General features: G+C 38.2%; 1 protein-coding gene across 2 annotated transcripts in view; it reads left to right on the top strand.

The window, feature by feature from the left end:
* SLC35D2 (solute carrier family 35 member D2) overlaps positions 1-20,356 on the top strand; it is a 64,462-nt gene extending 44,106 nt beyond the window's left edge. The window contains exons 10-12 of one of the 2 annotated variants that reach the window (XM_054688977.1): positions 8,688-8,766; positions 9,914-9,996; positions 19,196-20,356. In XM_054688977.1, coding sequence (XP_054544952.1) covers positions 8,688-8,766; positions 9,914-9,996; positions 19,196-19,199 — 166 coding nt within the window. In that variant the 3' untranslated portion in view covers positions 19,200-20,356. Of the gene's footprint in view, positions 1-8,687; positions 8,767-9,913; positions 9,997-11,010; positions 13,637-19,195 lie in introns of those variants that run through there. The other variant, XM_037493112.2, reaches the window with a different exon arrangement.
* Positions 20,357-24,031: the final 3,675 nt, after the last annotated feature.

Here is a 24,031-nt window from a genome sequence, read left to right as displayed (position 1 = left end):
GTATCTCTATCTCCCTCCCCCCTTTTATTCTAAAAGATTTGCTTTTATTTATTTATGCATCCAGGAACTGGGGTGTAGGGCAGAGGTGTGGGGGGTGAGAGGACTCACCAGAGACAGAGTGGGGAGCAAAACAGGTGGATCTACTGAGGGGAGCAGCAGGCGAGACAGGAAAGGTCTGCTGTGCCATGGGGTTAGCTCCCTGGCAGCTGTGGAGGGCTGTGGTGGTGATAATCTGAGATTTAACCCCTACCAAGGAGGCACAAAAACACTTTCGATACTGTTGCACATTCTACTTCAAAGTTAATGTTGCCTATTGATTTGTGGAAGTAAGTCTTGAAGTCAGCTGATGTATCAAGTAAGTACTATGGTTATTGTCTTTGTCACACTGTCCCAAGTTTTCCAAGATCCCCACCTCACATAAATATATATAAATGACAACCATTTTCTATACTATTGGGCCTACTATATTTGGGAAATTTCTGGGGAGATTTGTTGGCCAATGTTTTGACCAAGAAACTGGCTTTTCTTAAAAATTTCCTTCAGTGTATCTTCCTGTTGAAAAACCATGTAGTTTGTGTCTTTTTAAAAATCTTCCCAAAACTTGAAAATTCATTTTTATGGATAGATAATATATGCAAGTAGGAGGCAATCTAAGCAGTGCAGAATACACAAGGAACCTAGGCCTTGCCATCTGCTAAGCAGCCTCCTGTCTGCAGGCAAGATCTGGGTGAGTCTCAGGTCCCTTGCTGAGCTGGGCACCTGTGGACACAGTACCTGTGTCTTATCCTATATTGAAAGGGCCTTTGAATTAACGTCCTCAGGGAATTACTTATCAAAAGATTTTGCTGAAGGCCTCCCTGGTGGCATAGGGGTTAAGTCTCATCACTATCACCACCATGGCCTGAGTTCAGTCCCGGCCAGGGAGCTAACCCACATGGCACTATAGACTTCTCCTGTCTCACCTGCTGCTCCCCTCAGCAGTGTATTTCAGTTGATCCACCTGTTCTCCTCCCCACTCTGTCTCTAGTGAATCTTCTCACCCCTTGCACCTCTGGCCCGCACCCCAGTTCTTTTACGAAAAAAAAAAAAAAGACAGATTTTCCTGAAAAGGAAGATGAATTTCCCCCACATTTTTTTGTTACTAATAAAGCAGAACTCATGGTCTCTTTGAGGAATACTCTTCAAATCTCGAACTTGATTTTAAATGCGATGGTGTCATCAAGCTTAGTGAAAATATGTCTCTCTTCTGTTCAGTAATTCTTTCTTTAGTTGTATCCGATTTAACCTGTTTAACTTGGTGATCTGCTTTTTGATTTTAGCAATTTCTGTTTTATTAGTAAAAGTTCCATAGTTTTCTCCCCAAACTTATCTGTTTATTCCTAACACTCTCTCATTGGTGACCTTTATGACTATGATTCCTTTTATTTTTTAAAATGATACACACAGTGATTTTGTATTTTGTATGCAATTAGTCTATTTAATGTCATTCTTAAAAATCCAAATATATAGTTTGTGCCTAAATAAGTAATCTTTAAAAAATATTTATTTATTTATTTATATAAGAACCAGGGTACAGGCCAGATGCGTGGGAGGGTGAGAGGATTCACCAGAGACAGATTGGGGAACCAAACAGGCAGACTGACGAAATACACTGCTGAGGGGAGCAGCGGGTGAAAAGGTCTGCCGCGCCATGTGGGATTCTCGCCGGCCAGCCGGGATTGAACCGGTGCTGCAGAGGCTTCACAGCGCTGTACTCAACCACCTGCGCCACCAGGGGAGGCCCTAAATAAGTAATTTGTGACTGTCATCTTGGCTTGCTTTCCTGTGTGTTTGGTGATCTCTGATTGTGAGCGTATTGCTTACTCTTAATCAGTCCTGAGGGAACATGAGGACCTTTCCTACAGGGACAAATTGTTTTGACTCCTGCTGGTAGGTAGGCATTGCCCCAACATGGACCTCTTCAGGGTCTGGACTCAGTGTGTTACAATGTCCTTCCTTTCCTGGAGCTGGTCCCAAGGCTGCTTTCTTGTGGTCAATGCAGCATTGTTCCTTATGGCCTCCAACCTGAGTGGACCCCATCCTGTTCTGACAGCTGTTGTGACTCCTGCCCGGCCCAGACCTCTATCCCTCCATACCAAGTTCCTCCCCTTTTCAAAGGGCGACCTTTTGTTACTCAAGGCCAACAACTGCTCAGATAATAAGTCCTTTCCAGGCACTGGTTGTTCTGCAGTGGAAGGGTCCTTTAGGGTTCTTACCCAGCCTCTGCTGGAAACATGAAGTTAGCAATATATTTTTTGTTTTTCCAGTTGTTAAGGACTTTTCAGTTTGAAAAAAAAAAAAATGTGCTTTTATTTATTTATTTATTTTATTTATTTTATTCATGTTTGTAAGTTGCCTTTTGTCAAACCATCTCTTCCTCTCTCTGATTAAACCAACAAACCATATTACACAGCATTTCCTTGGCTCAGCCCATAATCACCTTTTAGCAGTAGAGAAAAATTTCAAACTCTCCTCATTTTAAACTTGATAAGATATTGTTTTCCCTCCCTCCCTCCCTTCCTTTTCTCCTTCCCTCTTGCACGCCATCATTTCATGATACCTTGTAGAAAATCAAGAAGTAACCCCTGACCTATCCTTAGCACGTGATGTGGTAATGTGGTAGACATACCTGGATTCACACTCCCTCTGGGCTTGGCCCTATCTGTTTACCATTCTGTACATTTTTTTTTTTCCATTTTAGTGATGTGCTTCATAGAAAACAAATGCTCTTGATATAGTATCAGTAGTTACTTTGCAAATGAAAGTATTATAAAAACATACATAAATAAATCAGTAAAAATGGTGGAAGCATTAACATTCCAGGTTTCACCCCATTTTAAGGATGAAAACTGATAGACCTCAGTTTTATAAATGGGTCTTTTGAGGACACTGTAGTCATGGTGTTGTTTCAACAGTTAAAAGCCTGAAATCTGGAATCAGATGATCTGGGCCTGAATTCTGGCATTGCCACTTATTAGCTCTGGCTCCTTGGGCAAGTTATCTAATCTCATAGAGGGTCTTTATCTTTAAAGTGGGGATGATGAGCTAAAGTAATAGGCTGGTGGGCTATGTGGATTTAATGAGTTTGTAGTGAAGGTCACTTAGTATAGTGGTAGACACATAGAATATGTGTTTGATTGTTGTGTTTGATTTTTAACAATTTATATTTTATACTTAGAATAAAAGAAAATAAGTTTTATTTATTAAAAAATTAAAAAAATAGAAAATATTTCTATTTCTTCAGGTCATCCTGTTCTGTTTGTCTTCTTTTCATCCTACACAGATTTGGTTCTACCTGTAGTCCTTTACTTCAACAGTGTTCCTCCTGTTACAAATACTTTACCTTCAAAGGTCAAATTTTAATTCTGAAACTGCTCTGGAAGGAAGCTTTCATTTTGGCATGGTGAATTTTCAGAATCCTGCTTTCTCGTAGTTTTTCACTCTAAGAGTTGGGCCAATTGCTTCTTTTGAGTAAACTCTTCTGAGCACAGCCTTGGTTTTCAGAACAACTGGGCTGACACTTCTCTCTGCTCCCTGCTCAAGGATCAGCTCCCACTTAACACATATGCATCCCAACCCCTGACTCCAGGACTCCAGTGCTCAGCTTCTTACTGCTTTCAAGTTTGCATTTCACACTTGCTTTTTCCACCAACCAAACCTCTATCCCAAGCTGAAAATATAATTAAAACATTGTAACACACTTAAAAAGTATATTAAGATGGCACTAGAGTGGTGAAAAGAATAGACTTTAAATTTTCTTTTGAGTTATGGTAAAGGATGCAGATTTATGAAATTGTGCTATTTGTAATCAGGAGTTTGACAATAAAGCATTTGATGGAGTCCAGTTGTGTCAGGAAGATAAACTGGATCATGAGAGCTAAAATAACTTGAAACAGGCAAAGATAAAATATAGCCTGGGATTTAAGGTGACAAACTAGATTTTACAAAGCTAGCTCTGCAGGTCTCTTTAATTTTTCTGAGAAATGACAGGGTCTGGTTAACCAGCACCATCCCTGTTGTCCTGGAGGCAATTATCCCAATGAAGCTGTAGTACATTCTTTAATAAAAGCACAAAAGTATCAAATTTTCCCTACTTATAGCATAAAAGATGCTTCATTTTTTGAACCTGCACTGATATTGCTGAGATGCAGTGTCTAGGAGAAAAAGGGATACTATAGATTATGGCAGAAATTTTAAAGAACACAGATATTCTCATTATTTTTCTACCAATCAAAGAGTATAGCATAAAATTGGTGCCTCAGGAAGATGGATCATATTTGTCCCATGGTCTTAGCATCCCTGGCACACCAGCGATGCCTTGGGTAGAAGCAAATTCTTACCAATGACGGGCAAAATGAGATTAGTTAAAATTTGTTGAAATCTGGAATTATAAAAGAATAATGTGCTTGGGTTGTGGTTGTGGTTGTTGGAAGAAGTGTAAAAGTAACCTTTTATTTTGACCACTTGTGCTGAATAGGTCTTTATATGCTCTTGCATGGAACGGCAATTAGCAACAAGTTATTAATGAGGTCATTTGAGTTCTTTTGTGACTGTCACGAGCATGCCACACAACCTTGGGTAAATTGTTTTTTAAGTCATTATCAGAAGCTGGGAGGAATCTTTGGGCAGGGGTCCTGGGGGTTTCCATCTGAGTGTCTCCATCCCTTTGGGCCCTTGTAAGGCAAAACATGCAGTTGGCATGTTGGCTAAATATACGTATATGTGTGCTATTATTTTTCAAATGTATACATATCATATATAATTTAAAAAATTCAGAGTGGCAAAAACGTGACTAAGAATTCACAATGCTTTTCAATATCGTTGCATTTTATTAATCCACAGATGTTAAAGTTAAAATTAATCTCACATGGAGGTTGACATTTTTGGTGTTAAAAGTGATGTGGTTTCTCTTATATTGAGTCAGTGGAGGTTCTTTTAGTTCCTTGGTCTTAGGAAAAGGATTGCCTGGTAATGTATTTGCACATAGAAATAGACAATGTTTTTTTGAAAACAATTTTAATGCACTGTGATCCTAGTGGTTTTATCTTCATCCTCTCTGGGGACACCAAGTGGTGATATGAAGAAGTGCAGCCTTCCTATTTGAACAGAAAGTGAATGTTCTCTTACTAAGACCCCATCTGTCACTTGGAAAGACTGATACTAATCAGACTTGTTCTGGGACATTGAGGAAGGTAGCTAGCTCCTCCTGTCACTCAGCCTAGTTGGTGAGTGTCCTAGTTGGTCATGCTTGTGGTAGGGGGATACTGGGATCCTAGGGTGTCTGCCAATTCTGAATGTAAATCAAGGTGATTTTACTAAAATGTAGGATGACGAAAATGTTGCATGTTTAGGACCGTGGACTTGGATTTTTGAGCAAAAACAAAAAAAACCCCACCAAAACAAAGCCATGATTGATTTGTTTAAGGATGCACTCAAGTTTAAGAAGCTGCAGGAAGTTTTTCTGTATCCCGTGATCAGGTTGGGCTCCTTCCCTGAACTGTAATCTCTGTTATTTGGTTAGAACTTGTGCTTCCCCAGGAGAGATGCCATGGATTATGTATCTGTCACCCAGGGTGAGTGGTGTAGGCACCAGTAACCTGAGGCTGAGTTTTCAAAATCTTCTTATTGTGTGCATGGATAGAATTATTTGCAGTTCCCCAGGACTCTAATGCTGAATTTATTAAAATTGTGATCCTTTCAAACTTAGATTTTTTAAAAACCTTTAAGTTCAATGTACAAATACTGTTGCTCTATTTATAAAGTTAGTGGGTTTTGCATTTACATAAAATCATTTGCTTTCATTATTTCATTAATGGTTTATTAACTTCAGTTTAACTGATTAAGATCTCCTAGAGAATTTACTGTAAATTAGTCCCATTTACAGCCAAATTAAAGTGTTTCAAACATTTTAAACTGCATTTGTAAATATGAGTTACATCTTTTTTTTCTCCAGCAACTTTATGCTCTAATAAGACTCCAGCAAAGCCAACAAACCAGACTGCTTTATACACCTGTTCAGCTCTTTGAATTCTAATAAGCCAAACCTGAAATGCAGTAAATCAGCTTCTTCTAAATATTCAAATACTGTGTGCAGACTCACTCAGATTCTCTTGATAATTTCAAATGAAAATTGCAAGTCTAATATCAGTTACACATTTCAAATTAAATCATAAAGATAGGATTTTTTCTGACTTGTCGAATTGTTATCACCTTAATAACAAAGACATTTTAAAGATTATAAAACTTAAATTTGAATTAAGCTTATTCCTCAACTTAATGTAAAAGCTTGATGTACTTTGTCTCTCATTTTTCCCTTCTACAGCTCTGGTAATAAGTTACTGTGTTGAAGACTTGTCCTGAGTCTATTACTAACAACCATAGATTTGGGCCTGGACTGGAGCCTGGGCAGTAAGCCCAGAGACACAGTGTAGAGGGCAGGACATGGGCACAGTGCAGGTTTTCTGATCCCATGCAGACCGGGTAAAGGAGGAGTCAGAGTCCTCAGTGGGTTTTTTGCAGGTCTTTTATTGGGGTTCACCAGGCATATGGCAGGCAGGGGTGCTGCCTGCCAGCCTCCCAGCCCCCAGCAAGTCTTCACTCTATCTGGGCTCTCTGGCGTTCGTTCTGCTGCTTCTCGGCTTCTCTTTCGGCTTTGGCTTCTACTGCTGCTGCTGCTGCTGCTGCTGCTGCTGCTGGCGTCCCCCCGTGACGCCGCCCAGTGGCGCAGCAGTTGAGCGCTGGGTTGCGAAGCTGCCCGCAGCCTCTGTGGCGCCGGTTCGATCCCCGGCTGCTCCCCGGCCACCGGAGGAGGGTCCCACATGGCGTGCAGACCTCTCCTGCCGCCCGGTCCTTCTGCCTGTTCTGCTCCCCGCTCTGGCTCTGGTGAATTCTCTCACCCTCCCGCACTTCTGACTGTACCCAGTGCATGTATAAGCAAAACAAACCAACAAACAAATAAATAAATAAAAACATGCCTTTATAAAAAAAAAAAAAAAAAAAAAAAATAAAAGCAGTCTTAGCTCAGCTGAATCCCATCTACCTATGCCCACACCCTATTTCAGGTGCCCGCCATCAGGCATGCATTCAGGACAAGGATCCATCATCTATCCTGATGGTGGAAGGGCAGAAAAGCCTGATATTTTCTTTACCCTACACACAGGCTGAGCTCTTTCTTAGAATCTGGGTCCCTGTTGCTCTGTCAGTGGGGGTCCAACAGGCTCATACCTTTTAACTGAGATTTAGCTTTGAATTGCATGCATCTTATGCTCTCTCTGTATCTTTCCAATTCCATTTCAACCAGTTTTGATTGCATTTGGGTTCAACACCTAGTCACCTGATTTGGGTAGATAGAATTTGTACCCCACTTCAATAGGGGTTACCTTTCTTTACTTTAGATTGAACTTCACTTTCTTTCTTGTCTGGGGCTTGGTCACAATTCTGCAGTCATTTTATTGAAAAGTAAGTGTCAGTGCTCACTGGTCAGTGTGAAATGCTCATTGAGTGCTGAGGAAATTTGGTTGTCTGGTACAGGGGTGTCATTGCCATGTGGAATCCCAATTTCAGTCCAGAGCAGCAGCTCAGCTACTTTTACCTTCTGATACCTGTGGTTCTCAGTGCTGTGCACAGTGGAATCATCTGTGGGGCTTTTATACACAGGGCCGGGGCCCCATCTCAAACCGATTGATCTTTGCCAGGTGACACTGTTTTCAAGGTATATCAGATGATACTGATATGCAGAGAGAATTAAAACCACTGTTTACCATAGCTCTTCGATGCAGGATTTCAGATCATTAAAAAGGTCTTTTTCTCCACATCCTCACCAACATTTGTTGTAGCTAGTTTTTTTAATATGTGCCATTCTCACTGGTGTAAGATGGTATCTCATGGTAGTTTTGATTTTCATTTCCCTGATTACAAGTGATGCTGAACATTTTTTCATATGCCTGTTGGCCATTTGCATTTCCTCTTTGGAGAAGTTCCTTGTTAGCTCTTCTGCCCAAAAATAGATGACTGGATCAAGAAGATGTGGTGCATATACACAATTCAATATTACTCAGCAATTGAAAAAGATAAACTCATACAATTTTCAGCAACATGGATGGAGCTGGAAGGGATCATGCTCAGTGAAATAAGCCAGAAAGAAAAAGAAAAATACCGGATGGTCTCACTCATAGCAGAAATTTAGAAAACCTAAATAAGGAACCAGGAAAAAGACTAAATCAAAATCAATAAGCAACTATACACCAGAGACACACTACAGGAGTGCGAGGGGAAGAAGAATTAGGGTCAAAATAAAGGGGATGGGAATTGTATGCAGGAATATAACCAAGATGAAAATGCGTACATTGTGCAAAAATGAAAAATGATGTAAAAATATATAAAATAAAAAATTAAATAAAAAAAGTCTTACTGTTCTTGCTCCTGTTTTGTGGAAGCATGCATGGGAAATGCACAGACAAAATGAAAAGAATACTTATGGTAGACTCGTTGGCTATGCATGATTCGCTCCATTTTCTTGTCATAAGTCAGAGTGTAAATGATGTTTTTCTTTGGTATTTGTTTGAAGCACTGTATGGGGACTGCTGACTCCCCATCTGTCATTATGAACCAGCTCAGCAGGGCACTCACTCCTTGCTCCCTCACCCCAGGTTTCTGCTGATGTACTCCACTGTCCTGTGTAGCTACTATAACTCGGCCCTGACAACTGCTGTGGTTGGAGCCATCAAGGTAAGTGGAGCAAGCCTTGGAAGGAACGACTGAATGGTGGAGTCATCGGCAAATTCAATCTTTGCAATAGAATCTGTTTGGTTTTGTTATTGTTATCAGTGCTATGGTAATCCTTACTTCTGATCTCCTAATTCAGAAAACAAGGTTAGATTTACAAAGGAGACAACTAGTGATATTTAAATCGGGGGTGATGGGAAGAGATGGTCTGGGAAAATGAAGTAAAAAATGCTGAAAGTTTCTTTGCTCACCAAGAAAGCTGATTATTTACAATTGGGTTTTCTGACCCTATAAGAAAGGGAATCCCCCTGACCTATTTCAATATAGGTGCAGTTGATGAACAACTTGGGGATTTAGGGGCTGGGTGCTGAACCACTGCACAATAAAAATTTGAGTGTTTCTTATAGTTGGCCCTCCAAATCTATGGGTTCTGCATGCATGGATGCAACTGACTGACGTTGGTAGTGGTTTTATCCATGAATGTGGAACTTCATTATGTGTTTGTGGCAAAAGTATATATTTTCATGTAAGTGGAGCCTTTGTTTCTGAAGGTTCAATGGTATATTCTCAATTATAATAAATTTGTAGATTGATCTGTAGGTATGTTTTTTGTTTTGTGTACATTCACTTGAATATACTCACATAAATACACAAAGGAGTACAGTTGCTTGGTTTTTCTATTCATGTGATCTCCTGAATGAGGGAAAAGAACTGCCTACTTCCATGTAGACTCGTCTGTGGACTGCCCAGAGACCTCCTAAAGTACTCTGGACAGAGTATTCTTGGAATTAATTTGATATCTCTTATTTGCTTAAGTTTAGGATCAAAGGGATTAAAATTTACTATCCAGTGATGGTAAAGAGATATGTGCTGGCATGTAGATTACGATCCAACTCTTACATCTTTTTCCTGTATATAAACTGGAAAAGGGCATGAATAATGCAGTTTTCTGTGATTATGCCACAGTGTACTTCATTTCTTTATAAAGCCATCTGCAGTGGGTTTTATTCATTCATCCTGTGAACTCCCACTGTGTACAAATATTTGTGCAAAGTAACTAAAATATTTATTTTCAGATTTCACTTACATATATGTATTTCTCTCTTATTTCTAAAGTAATTAATTCTCTTCCTCTTTTTTTTTCTTGCAGAATGTATCCATTGCCTACATTGGGATGTTAGTTGGTGGAGACTATATTTTTTCTGTGTTAAACTTTGTAGGATTAAATATTTGGTAAGTGAATTTTTTTTAATGAGCTCATTTTAGTAAAATAAGAATTTTAAATTGTCTGATTAATATATGTTAAAGAGGAGTGGCATTGACATTGCTATTTCTAAGAATATCCTGCTTAAAAGACTCAATTTATTTATTTTTATGACATATTCCCATATACCCTCTGTCCTACGGGGATATATGTAATGAAAAGCCAAGGGACCAAGATCTGAATTTAATTCTTGTGTTTTCCTCTCAGAAAATTCCCTAAAATTAATTGTCTCCCTCTTTTGAAAGTGGCCTGAGTGAGCATCAGAGGATATTGGAAAAATTGACTGCCACAGTTGTGAAAGCATATTGGGGTGCCAGGCATGGGTGTTGTTTTCAGACAGTGATATATAGAGTTTATTCAGCATTAACCTGGTGCTTATCTTCTCTCCAAGATTCTGTTTAGATTTGGTGTATTCTTTTTCTCCTCCATAAGATTTGTAAATAAAGAGGGCGGTGTTTATTCTCAAGTAATTCACAAACTGCAGGACAAAAACTGGGAGCTTGAAAAATGTCCATCAAATTAAACTGACTGTATTTACAATGAGGTCAAGAACTTATGGTGTATCACCTACAAAATTAACTTAAATTTTTTTTATTGAATCTATTTTATATAAGCTTAAGGTATATATATCATTAAAAAATCAGCATGTGTGTATACTACATAAAGTTCACCACTAGAAGTCTAATTCGACGCTTCACCATAGAATTGGCCCCTTTAACATGATTTCCCCACCCTGCCCTCTCCCCACTAATTTGGTCTTATAGTCTAAAAGTTGACATTTGTTTTATTTAGTTCATCCTTTTGTTTTGTCTATATATCACGTATGAGTAAAGTCATACTGTGTTTATCTTTCTCTGTCTGAATTATTTCACTAAGCATCATGCCCTTGAGGTCTGTTGTAGATGGTAGGACTTGATCTTTTTCTTTTTTTAATAGCTAAGTAGTATTTCATTGACTTATTTTCACCATTTTTTTCCTTTCAGCATGGCAGGGGGTTTGAGATATTCCTTTTTAACTCTAAGCAGCCAGTTAAAACCGGAACAACCTGTCGACGTAGAAAACATCCCTCCGGATTTGAAGAGCTAGAATCCCTGGCTGAGTTGTGGACTGACCTGGAGTCTGGTGGAGGGGGGTGAGCGTGGAGGGGCTTCCCAGGCTAGGACTGTAAAGTCAGAAGTTTGGAATGTGGGACACCCACTCCCCTGGTTAAAGCACAAATAGGAATGTCTGGAAAACACAAAGAAAATCTACCTCATGTGCTACCCACCATGAGCCATGATGAGTGTCTGGCCAAAGCCTTACCAGCCCAAAGTGAATCTTTTCTAAGTAAGCCATTGGTTAAAAGGATGGTTTTCAAGGGGAGAACCCCGATTGGTAGGGTGCACATCCACTTTCCGTGCTGCTGCTTGCTGATATGTGTCCCTAACAGGGAGTTAAAGGTGGATGCTGTGATGCTATTATTGGCACCTTGGCATTAACTTTAAAGACCTCCACTAAAACAGTGTCAGCAGGAACATTTTTTTCAGTTTAAACAAACATGTCTTTATTTGAATGAAATTAACCAGCTAAGTGCCAGCAATTTGTTAGCATTGATTTAATCTTACATGTTGTTACCTTTTCCCAGTCATCAAAGTAAAATAAAAAATAATTTAGTGCATGCTTTGTACTATGATATTATCGTAGACAGGCAGAAAAGCAGCAAGTCAGTTATTCACTCTACTTTGAAGGGTGACATGTCTTAAAAGCTCATGGTGGGGAAAGATTACAAAATAGCTTAGTCTGTACCACCAGTATTAAAGTAGCTTACATTTCTTTTCTCATTGCCCTCCAGGTTTGTTTTGGGGGTCTTTGAAATTCAGCTCATGTGGATTTAACCACAGCTACATTTGCCCTCAGGCTTTCCTTCCAGATCAACTGTGTGCCTGTGTAGGCAAGAGTATTTGTTTTCTCTGCACACAGAACACTGCGGAATGTGTGGGTTTTCTTCCCTGACTTAAAATAATTCTCCAGCTCTCTGAACACCAACTGGGTGTCCTACAATTGAATTCTGACACTAACAAGTTAAAACTGACCCTACAAAGTTTAAGGGCTTAATCCTTTAAGACTGTTCTTTACTTCAGAGGCCAATCCCATGGCCCAGGTTATAACCAGTGTCAGGGAAGAATCTGGGTGTAGGTGGAGGGGAGGTGTGTGGGTAAAAGAACTCACTAGAGACAAAGTGGAGAACAGAACAGCAAATTTGGGAAGACAGGAGGGGACTGCTGTCCAGAAAGTGAGGGTCCTGAAGTGCTATTTATACCCTAGGCACCATTGGCTAGTGAAGGTAACTAGTCTTGTCTGTGTCCTGACTGATGATCTGAAGTAGCATAGCGGATCATCAGGTCTTCAGATTATCAGTTTACTGTCCAGGTTCCCATGACAGTTCCTTCCACTCCCTTTATTCATTCATGCCTCCCAAACTTGCCTGCTGGGCAAGGAATAGGGGCTTTTTAAATTTAGCAATGATACCAGGACACATAAGTAGTTAAATGATGTCATCTCTCATCTATTTCTTGGTCATTGCATAGCTCCTTTGGAGAAAATGTCTATTCAAATTCTTGCTAATTTTTGAATTTTTTTATTGCTGAGTTGTAGTTTTTTAAATTACTTTATTTTTTAAATCTGAAAATTAATGTTAATGAAAGTAATACTGCTTTACAACACTGTGTGTTTCAGGGGTACAGGTTCACACCTCTACAAATGTATGTTAGCACACTACACCCATCACTGAGGTTCCAGAGATCCTCCACCTTTGGGCCCCCTCCCTACTTTTCTCCCATCTCCACACCCTCCTCTTCTGGGTAGCTTCAGTTCTATAGTCAGATTTCAAGCATATGTTTCTGTCTGTTCCTTTGCTTTTTTCTTTGTATTCTACATGTGAGTGAAACAATCCAGTATTTGCTTTCATGTTCTGACTTATTTAGTATAATCTCCTCCAGCTTGATCCATGTTGTCTCAAATTGTAAGGTTTTATTTATTTTTAATCACTGAGTATTACCCCATGAGGTACATATATAACACGTTATCCCCTCATCTGTGGTTACACACTTAGGGTATTTCCATAACTTGACTAGTGTAGGTAGCACTGCAATGAAAGTAGTGCTTAAAAGTAGTCTTTTTTATTCTTTATCACTTAAAAGTAATGCTTTTTATTTTTCAGGCAGATACCTAGGAATGGAATGTTGGATCATTTGGTAGATATATTTTTTTTTATTATAAATTTTATTTTTATATTCCCCATACAATTGCGACCCACTTATTTTGACCCCAATCCCTCCCCTCCCTGTCCCCTACCCCCTATAGAGTGTCTCTGGTTCATAGTTGTTTGTTGATTTTGATTTTCACTTTCTTATAGTTATTCTTTTTCCTGGTCCCTTATTTAAGTTTTCTAGATTCCTGCTATGAGTGAGACCATCCGGTATTTTTCTTTTTATTTCTGGCTTATTTCACTGAGCATGATCCCTTCCAGCGCCATCCATGTTGCTGCAAATTGTACATGTTTATCTTTTTTGAATGCAGAGTAACATTCCATGGTGTATATGTACCACATCTTCTTGATCCAGTCATCTATTTTTGGGCATTTGGGTTGTTTCCAAAGCTTAGCTATTGTAAACAGTGCTGCTATAAACATAGGGGTGCAGGTGCTCTTTGGAATTGATGTTTCTGTGTCCTTTGGGTAAACACCTAGGAGTGGAATTGCTGGATCATATGGAAGCTCTATGTTTAGTAGGTCAAGAAATCTCCACACAGCTCTCCATAGTGGTTGGACCAGTTTGCACTCCCACCAACAGTGCAGAAGAGTTCCTTTTTCTCCACAACCTTGCCAACATTTGTTGTTGCTGTTTTTTTTAATATGTGCCATTCTCACTGGTGTAAGATGGTATCTCATGGTAGTTTTGATTTGCATTTCCCTGATTACAAGTGACGTTGAACATTTTTTCATATGCCTGTTGGCCATTTGCATTTCCTCTTCAGAGAAGTTTCTTTTTAGCTCTTCTGCCCATTTTTTGACTGGATTATTTTCTTTGTTGTTGTTGAGTCTCATCAGCTCTTTGTAGATTTTTGTGATCAGTCCTTTATCATTTGTGTTGTGTGCAAAAATGTTCTCCCAGTCTGTGGGGTTTCTCTTTGTTTTTGTTATTGTCTCTTTTGCTGTGCAGAAGCTCTTTAATTTGATGTAGTCCCAGCTGTTTATCTTTGCCTTCACTATCACTGCTTTGGGTGATGTGTCTGTAAAGATGTCTTTGATGTGAATATCACATAGTGTTTCACCTATATTTCCTTCTATATATTTTATGGTTTCAGGTCTTATGTCTAGTTCTTTAATCCATTTTGAGTTGATTTTTGTGTATGGTGTGAGGTAGTAGTCAAGCTTCATTCTTTTGCATGTAGCGACCCAGTTTTCCCAGCACCATTTATTGAACAAACTTTCTTTGCTCCAATGTATATTCTTTGCTCCTTTGTCAAAGATTAGTTGACCATAAATCTGTGGGTTTATTTCTGGATTTTCTATTTGATTCCATTGGTCTGTGTGTCTGTTCTTGTTCCAATACCATGCAGTTTTGATGATTATGGCTTTGCAGTATAGTTTGAAGTCTGGGAGTGTGATGCCTCCATTCCCTTCTTTTTTTTTTCAGAAGAGCTTTGGCTATTCGGGGTTTTTGGTGATTCCATATGAATTTCATCAATAATTGTTCTATTTCTTTGAAGAATGACATTGAAATTTTTATTGGAATAGCATTGAATCTGTATATTGCTTTTGGTAGGATGGCCATTTAAATAATGTTTATTCTTCCAATTCATGAGCAGGGGATGTCTTTCCATTTCTTTGTGTCTTCTTCTATTTCTTTTAACAGTGTTTTATAGTTTTCTTTGTATAGGTCCTTTACCTCTTTTGTTAGATTTATTCCCAAATATTTGATTTTTTTGTTTCAATAATAAAAGAGATTTTTTTTTTATTTCTTCTTCTTCAGATTTATTGTTTGTGTATAGGAAGGCTACTGACTTTTGCGTGTTGATTTTGTATCCTGCCATTTTACTGAACTGATTGATGAGTTGAATTAGTTTTTCTGTGGAGTTTTTTGGGTTCTCTATGTATATTATCATATCATCTGCAAATAGTGATAGTTTGACTTCTTCTTTTCCTATTTGGATTCCTTGTATGTCTTCATCTTGTCTTATTGCTCTGGCTAGGACTTCCAGTATTATATTGAAAAGCAGTAGTGAGAGTGGACATCCTTGTCTTGTTCCAGATCTTAATGGAAATGCTTTCGGCTTTTCACCATTGAGAATGATACTGGCTGTTGGCTTGTCATATATGGCCTTTATGATGTTGAAGTATGTTCCTTGTATCCCAAGAATTTCAAGGGCTTTTATCATGAATGGGTGTTGCACTTTGTCAAAAGCTTTCTTAGCATCTATTGATATTATCATGTAGTTTTTATATTTCTTTTTGTTGATGTGTTGGATAACGTTGATTGATTTTTGGATGTTGAACCATCCTTGTGTCCCTGGAATGAATCCTACTTGGTCATGGTGAATTATCTTATGGATACATTGTTGGATTCCGATAGCTAAAATTTTATTGAGGATTTTTGCATCAGTGTTCATTAGGGAGATTGGCCTGTAGTTTTCTTTTTTTGTGTTGTCCTTGTTCGGTTTTGGTATTAGTGTAATGTTGGCTTCATAGAATGTGTTTGGTATTATCTCTTTCTTCTCAATTTTTTGGAAGAGTTTGTGAAGGATAGGCACTAATTCATCTCTGTATGTTTGATAGAATTCATTTGTAAATCCATCAGGTCCTGGGCTTTTGTTTTGGGGAAGGTTTTTGATTACCATTTCAATTTTGCTGCTTGTAATTGGTCTGTTTAGGTGTTCTATTTCTTCTTTATCTTGCTGTGGGTGATTGTAGAGTTGTAGGAATTTGTCCATTTCCTCTAGATTGTTGAACTTGTTTCCATATAACTGTTCATAGTAGTTACTGATTAGTCTTTTGATTTCTGCTGTGTCCATTGTGATTTCTTCTCTTTCATCTATGATCCTGTTTATTTGTGCTTTCTCCCTTTTTTCCTTTGTGAGCCTCGCTAGGGTTTTGTCTATTTTATTTATTTTTTCAAAGAACCAGCTCTTGGTTTCATTGATCTTTTGGATTGTTTTTTTAGTTTCGATTTCATTTATTTCTGCTTTGGTTTTTATTATTTCTTTTCTTCTACTGGTTTTGGGCTTTTTTTGTTGTTGTTCTTTTTCTAGATCTTTGAGCTTCGAGATTAGGTTGTTTCTTTGAGTTCTTTCTTGTTTCTTGATGTGAGCCTCTATTGTTATATATTTTCCTCTTATTACTGCTTTTGCTGCATCCCATACATTTAGGAAATTGGTGTCTTCCTTGTCATTCAATTCAAAGAATTTTTAAATTTCTTCTTTGATCTCCTCGTTAGTCCAGTGGTCTTCTGAAAGTGTGGTTTTCAATCTCCATGAGGCAGGAGAGTTCCTCCCCTTCTTTTTATGGTTTATTTCTAGTTTGATGCCTTCATGGTCAGAAAAGATGGTTGGTATGATTTCAATCTTGGTGTATCTGTTGATGTTTGTCTTGTGTCCCAGTATGTGATCGATCCTGGAGAATGATCTGTGTGCGCTTGAGAAAAATGTGTACTCAGATTTTTTTGGGTTTAGTGTTCTATAGATGTCTGTTAAGCCCAAGCACTCTAGATCCTTATTTAGAGCTTTAGTATCTTTACTTACTTTTTGTCTCATTGATCTATCCATTGTTGACAGTGGTGTGTTGAAATCTCCCACTACGTATGTGTTTTCTCTGATGTCTGTTTTCAGAGATGACAATAGTTGTCTGATATATTTTGGTGCTCCTTCGTTTGGTGAATATATGTTAATGAGTGTTATTTCTTCTTGAAGTATTGTCCCCTTGATCATAATGTAGTGACCATTGGAGTCTCTTTATCTTTTTGAGTTTGAAATCTGTTTTATCTGATATAAGTATAGCTGTTCCTGCTTTCTTTTTTGGTCCATTTGTTTGTAGGATTGTTTTCCATCCTTTAACTTTGAGTCTATTTTTATCTTTTGTAGCTAAATATGTTTCCTGGAGACAGCAAAAGGTTGGATTTTGTTTCTTAATCCAGGCTGCAACTCTGTGTCTTTTTATTGAAGAGTTTAGTTCATTTACATTTAGAGTTAATAGTGATATGTTAGCATCTGTATTTGTCATTGTGTTTGTCTTTCCTTTGATTTTATTTATTTATTCTTTTAATAACTTTTTTTTCCTTTGGCCTTCTTTCGTTGTTATTCGTCCCTCTGAGGTTCTGGCTTTAGGACACCTTGTAGTATTTTTTGGAGTGGGGGTTTAGTCGTAATGAAATTCCGGAGTTTCTGTTTGTCTGGGAAGGTCCTTATTCTTTCTTCATAGAGGAAGGAGAGCTTTGCGGGATAGAGTATTCTTGGTTGGCATCTGTTTTCTTGGAGTCTGTTCACTGTGTCCCTCCACTCTCTCCTTGCCCATAGTGTTTCTTCGGAGAAGTCTGATGTCAGTCTGATTGGTTTTCCTTTGAATGTTATCTGTTTCTTCCCTCTTGTCAGCTTCATTATTTTTTCCTTGTCCTGGATTCTTGGGAGCTTTACTATTATGTGTCTTGCTATATTTTTCCTTTTGTCATGGACGTTTGGTGTTCTTCTTGCTTCTTGTATATCAATTTTCAGCTCCTTCTTCACGTTTGAGAAGTTCTCTTCAATTATCTCCTTGAATATTTTCTCTGTTCCTACATCTCTCTCCTCTCCTTCTGGGATTCCTATAACTCTTATATTTCCTTTCCTCATGGAGTCAGATAGTTCCCGAAGTCTTTCTTCGGTCTTTTTCCTTCATACTTCTCTTTCCTTTTCTGTTTTGGTTCTTTTTATTTCTGTGTCTTCAAGAGTACTTATTCGTTCTTCCATTTCATCTATTCTGCTTTCATTTCTTTTCCCAGAGTTCTTTAGCACCTCCATTAATTCTTTGATATCCTGCATTTCTTTTATTTCCCTCTTTAGGGACTCAATTTCATTCTTCTGCTCGTTGATTATTTTTCCCTTATCATTGTTTTCCTTTATGACTTCTGTCAGTTTTTTTAATCATGGCAATTTTAAATTCTCTTTCTGGAAGGCTCAGAAGTTCTTCCAAGTTACTGTCGTTGCAATCTGGGGGGTGGTTTTCTTTTTGTGGTGTGCTTTTTTCCTGAGGATTTGCTGGGTTGCATGTGGTTTTTCTACTCCCTACTGTCTGTTTTCTAATTTGCAGTATGCATTGGGACACTGTGTTGCTGGTACTGGCCAGCATCTTGGTCGTACTTCCCAGCACACCTCTGGCTCCCCTGGAGCCATTTGCTGGTTTCAAGCAGGCTTTACTGAAGAAAGGTCCCTGTTCTAAAAAGGCAATGCTGGTTCGCACTCCTCTGCGTGCCCGGTCTGCCCCAGTCTTGGGTGCCCGCTCCCCTTCTGGGATCGGACTGCAGGCCAAAAGGGGCCTGGCATGGCGAACTTCTCAGCTCACTTCTGGCTCCTCCGGGAGACTTCTGCTGGTTTCAAGCAGTCTTTACTGAAGAAATGTCCCTGTTCTAAAGTGGCGATGAGGGATGTACTCCCTGCACACCTGGTCGCTCCCCCTCTCTGGTAGATATATTTTTAATATTTTGAGAAACTTCCATATTGTTTTCCACAGGGGCTGGGCATGTCTACTTTCCCACCAGTGGTGTACAAAACTTTCATTTTCTCCACACCTAGATGACACTTGTTTTTTCTGGTCTTTTTGATATGGGCCATTTTCACACTTGTGAGGTGGTATTGCGGTGTTGATTTGCATTTCCATGATCATACTAACAATAAGGAATTTTCTTTCATGTGCTTGTTGGCTGTCTGTATGTTTTCTTTAGAGAAGTGTCTGTTTAGGTCCTGTGCTGATTTTTTAATTGGGTTATATGCTTTTTGAGTTTTATGAGTTCTTTTTAGATTTTGGGTGGAAGTCCCATGATGGATGTCTGATGTGCAAATGTTTATTCCAATTTTGTGGGATGTCTTTCTGATTTGATGATAGTTTCTTTCACACTACAGAAACCTTTTAATCTGATGTAGTGTCATTTGCTTTTGCTTTAGGTAAACCAAAGATATCCCGGAGCCAATATCACAATGTTTTGCCTATGTTTTTTTTATTAGTAATTTATGGTTTCAGGTCTTACATCCAATATTTGATCTGTTTTGAATTAATTTTTTTTTGTGAATAATGTGAGATAGTGACCTAGTCTTACATTTTGGCAAGTGCCTGTCCAATTTTCCCAAGACCCTTTGTTGATAATTTATGTTCATGGCTCCTTAGTTATAAATGAATTATTCTTATAAATTTGGGTTTACTTCCAGGTTTTTAATTCTTTCCGTTGGTCTTTGTGTATTTTCATTCCAAGACCATACTGTTTAAGTTACTATAGTTTGTACTATAATGTTAAGCCAGTATATATGATACTTCCTTTTTTCATATTTTTCAGGATTGCTTTGACTATTCCAGGTCTTTTGTGGTCCCATGTAAATTTCAATAATGTTTCTTCTATTTATTTAAAAAATGAGATTGAAATTTATAGGCATTGCATTGAATCTTTATATTGCTTTGAATAAAATGACCATGTTAATGTTAATTCTTCTAATCTGTGAACAGGGGACATCTTTCCATTTTTTTGGTGTCTATTTCTTTTAACACTGTCTTTTTTTTAAAAAAAAATATTTTTATACAAGAGCTGGGGTACAGGCCAGAGGCATGGGAGGGTGAGAGTATTCACTAAAGACAGAGGAGGGAGCAGAACAGGCAGACAACGGAAATACACTGCTGAGGGGAGCAGCGGACTCATCAGGAGAGATCTGCCGCGCCATGTGGGATTCTCGCTAGCCAGCGGAGATCGAACCCTCATTGCAGAGGCTATGGACAGCTTCACAGCATGGCACTCAACCCGCTGCGCCACCGGGGAGGCCCTCTTTTAACACTGTCTTATAATTTTTGTGTACAAGTCTTTCACCTACTTTGTCAATTCCTAGCTATTTGATTTTCTTTTGATGTGAATATAAATATGATTAAAATTTTTTTCTTTCTCTTCTATCTTGTTTTTTTTAAAAGATTTATTCATTTATGCATACAAGAACTGGGGTACAGGCCAGAGTTGTGGGGGTGAGAGGATTCACCAGAGACAGAGTGGGGAACAGAACAGTCAAACTGACTGAAACACACTGCTGAGGGGAGCAGCAGGGAGATAGGAGTGGTCCACTGCGCCATGTGGGTAGCTCCCTGGTCTTCTAGCTTGTTAATTGCCTATAGGAATGCAACAGAATTTTGTATATTGATATTTTTTTAGCCTGAGACTTTTGTGTACTAATTTTTTAGTCTGCTACTTTATTTTGCCTATTTATTGTTTCTAATAGTTTTTAATGGCTTCTTCAGGGTTTTCCATGTATATAATCATGTCACCTCAAATTGTGAAAATTTTATTTCTTCTATCACAATTTGTATCCTTTGATTTCTTTCTCTTGCCTAATTATTTTAGCTAGGGCTTCCAATACTATGTTGAATAGTAGCAGTGGCAGTGGACATCTTGTCTTATATCTGATCTTACAGGAAAAGCTTTCAATTTTTCAACATTGAGTATGATGTTAACTGTGGGTTTGTCATATCTGGACTTTATTCTGTTGAGGTGTATTCCTTCTATTCTCATTTATTGAGGGTTTTTTAAAAATTATAAATGGATCTATAATCCTGCCAAATACTTTCTCTGCATGTATTGATATGATCATATAATGTTTATCCTTTCTTAGTGGAATTTCATTGATTAACCTGCAGATGTTGAACCATCTTTGTATCTATGGAATAAATCATACATTGTGGGCTGTATGAGCCTTTAAATGTATTTTTGAATTTGATTTGATAAGAGATTAATGAGTATTTGTGCATCTATGCTCATCAGGACTATTGCTCTGTAGTTTTCTTTTGTTGTGAGGGCCTTATCTGCTTTAGGTATCAGAGTGATATTGGCCTCATAAAATGTGTTTGGAAGCATTCCCTGTTCTTTAGTTATTTTGAAAGAGTTTGAGAATGATAGTTATTAGTTTGTCTCTGAAGGATTGGAAGAAGTTACAACTGAAAACATCTGTTCCTGGGCTTTTGTTTTTGGGGGGATTTTGATTTTGTTTCCATTTCCTTGCTTGTTTATTCATGTTTTCTAATTTTTCCTCATTCGTCTCAGAAGGTTGTATGTGTCTAAGAGTTTGCCTATTTCTTCTAGGTTATCAATGTATTGGCATCAAGATTTTCATAGTAATCTCATGACCCAGTGTATTTCCGAGATGTCATAACTTCTATAACTTCTCTTTCATTTCTCATTCTATTTATAGCATTTTCTCCTTTTTTTCCCCCCTTAGTGAGCCTACCCAGAGCCTTGTCTATTTTGTTTGTTTTCAAAGCACCAGTTTTGGTTTTATTGATCTTTTTGAACTATCTTTTTCATCTCTGTTTATTTCTACCTTAATTTTTTATTATTTACTTCCATCTAATGGTATTTGATTTTGCTCTCTCTTCTTTTTCTAGATTCTTAAGATTTAAGCTTAGATTATTTGTTTGAGATTTTTGTAGTTTCTTGATATAGGCTTGTACTGCTATGTATTTCCCTCTTAGTACTGATTTTGCTACCTTCCATAGGTTCTGGTAGCTCATGTCCTCTATTTCATTTATCTCCAGGCATTTTTTAATTATTCCTTTGATTTCCTTTTTTTTAAGATTTATTTATTTTTATACGAGAGCTGGGGTACAGGCCAGAGGCATGGGAGGATGAGAGGATTCACCAGAGACAGAGCAGGGGACAGAACAGACAGACGACAGAAATACACTGCTGAGGGGAGCAGCAGGAGCGACAGGAGAGGTCTGCTGCACCATGTGGGAATCTCCCTGGCTGGCTGGGAATTGAACCCACGCTGCAGAGGCTGTGGACAGGCTCACAGTGCTGCACTAAACCCGCTGCACCACTGGGGAGGCCCTGATTTCCTTCTTAACCCATATCAGTTGCATGTTGTTTAGTCTCCACATATTTGTGTTTCTTTCTACTTTTTGTTGTTGATTTATAATTTTATACCATAGTGGTTAGAGGTGATACTTGATATCACTTCAAACTTCATTAATTTATTGACACTTGTTCTGTGACCCAACATTTGGTCTATCTTCAAGAATGTTTCATGTGTTCTTGAGAAGAATATGTATTCAGCTATTTGGGGGTGCATTGCCTTTTAAATGTCTTTAAATGCAACTGATCTAATTCCTCATTTAATGTTATTGTTTCCTTATTGATTTTATGTCTCAATGATCTGTCTATTGATGAAGTGAGGTGCTCAGTTTCCCTTCTACTTGTTATGTAGCTAGCAATGTCTGTTTTTAGGTTTTTAAACATTGCTATATATATTTTGAGGCTTCTTCATTCCATGCCTATATATTGATAAATGCTATATCTTCCCAATTTATCAATTCCTAATCAGTCCATTCCTGTCTCTTCTTACTTTTTTTTTTAAACCCGGAGGTCAATTTTATCTGATAAAATTATGACTGACTGCTTTTAAGGGATTTTATTTACTCATAGAATTGTTTTCTAGCTATTTACTTTGAACTTATGCTTTTCTTTGAAGCCCATATGTTTTGTCCTGGAGACTACAGAATGCTGAGTTTTATTTTACTGAACCACCATCCATTCTGTACCTTTTGATTGATTAATTCAGGCTACTGACATTTAAGAAAAAAATTAACATTTAAGTATTTATTACCATTTTGTTATTTGTTTTTCTGGTTGCTATTGCAGTTTTTATCTATTCCTTTTCCTCTTTTGTTCTCAGTCCTTGTATTTTAAAAGATACCTTTCGTCTGTTCTTTGGATTCCATTTTTTAAAATGATTTATTTATTTTATGCATACGAGAACTGGGGTACAGGCCAGAGGTATGGGAGGTGAGAGGATTCACCAGAGACAGATTGGGGAACAGAACAGGCAGACTGACAAAATACACTGCTGAGGGGAGCAGCGGGCAAGTCGGGAGAGGTCTGTTGCACCATGTGGGTTGTTCCCCTGGAACTCACAGCCCTGCGCTCCCCACCCACCAGGGAGGCCCTGGATTCCATTTTTATCTTCTTTGTTTCTTCTGGGTGTTTTGTTCTGAGGTTACCATGTGATTTTCATATATTGGTCTATACTTACTACCTCTTTTAAATTCAAAACAAGTGAATCTTTAGCTACCAACACCCTTTTTTTTTTTTTAACCCAGCTTTAATCCTCCCCCATATTTTATATTTAGGGAGTTTTATGGCTTCTAAGTCTTCTAAGTGAGGTTTCTTTTTGTTTTGTAGCAGTCCCTTTAATATTTATTTTAAGACTGATTTGTTGTACTATGAATATTGCAACTGTTATTTGTGAAACTCTTTATTGCTCCTTCTGTGCTAAATGTTACTGGAACTGGATAGAGGATTCTTGGTCGGAGGTCTTTTTCACTTTTAGCATGTTGAATATGTAACTGGAGTATATTTGTTTAGTCTGATCTATAAGGTTCCTGCTGAGAAAGCCACTGATAATCTTATGGGGGGTTCTCTTATATTCGACTCTGTTTTTTCTCTGTTTAGAGTTTCTCTCTCTTTTGTTTTTCATTGCAAGCAACAGCTTCTTCTTTTCTTAAGATACCATGTTTTAGTGTTACATCCTTGTTAGTATTTGGGAGGTGTATCATTCCTTCTCCGCTCAGGTTTAGTCACTATAGCTTTCCCACTACCAAAGCACCCATAGTCCTCCACCGTATTCCATTGTGCTCTCTTCCCACATGTTTTCAAGCCTCCCCCATCTCCTCTGGATGCCTCAGTTCTATGGTCAGCTTTCAAGAGTGGCTTCAAATAATTGTCTTTTTCTAATTCTGTTTGATTTCTCTATACT

Source organism: Talpa occidentalis, unplaced genomic scaffold, assembly GCF_014898055.3.
Source record: "Talpa occidentalis isolate TD23 unplaced genomic scaffold, MPIMG_talOcc4v2.1 talOcc4.7, whole genome shotgun sequence".
NCBI classification, from domain to species: Eukaryota; Metazoa; Chordata; class Mammalia; order Eulipotyphla; family Talpidae; genus Talpa; species Talpa occidentalis.
This window is presented reverse-complemented; position numbering and strand designations above follow the sequence as displayed.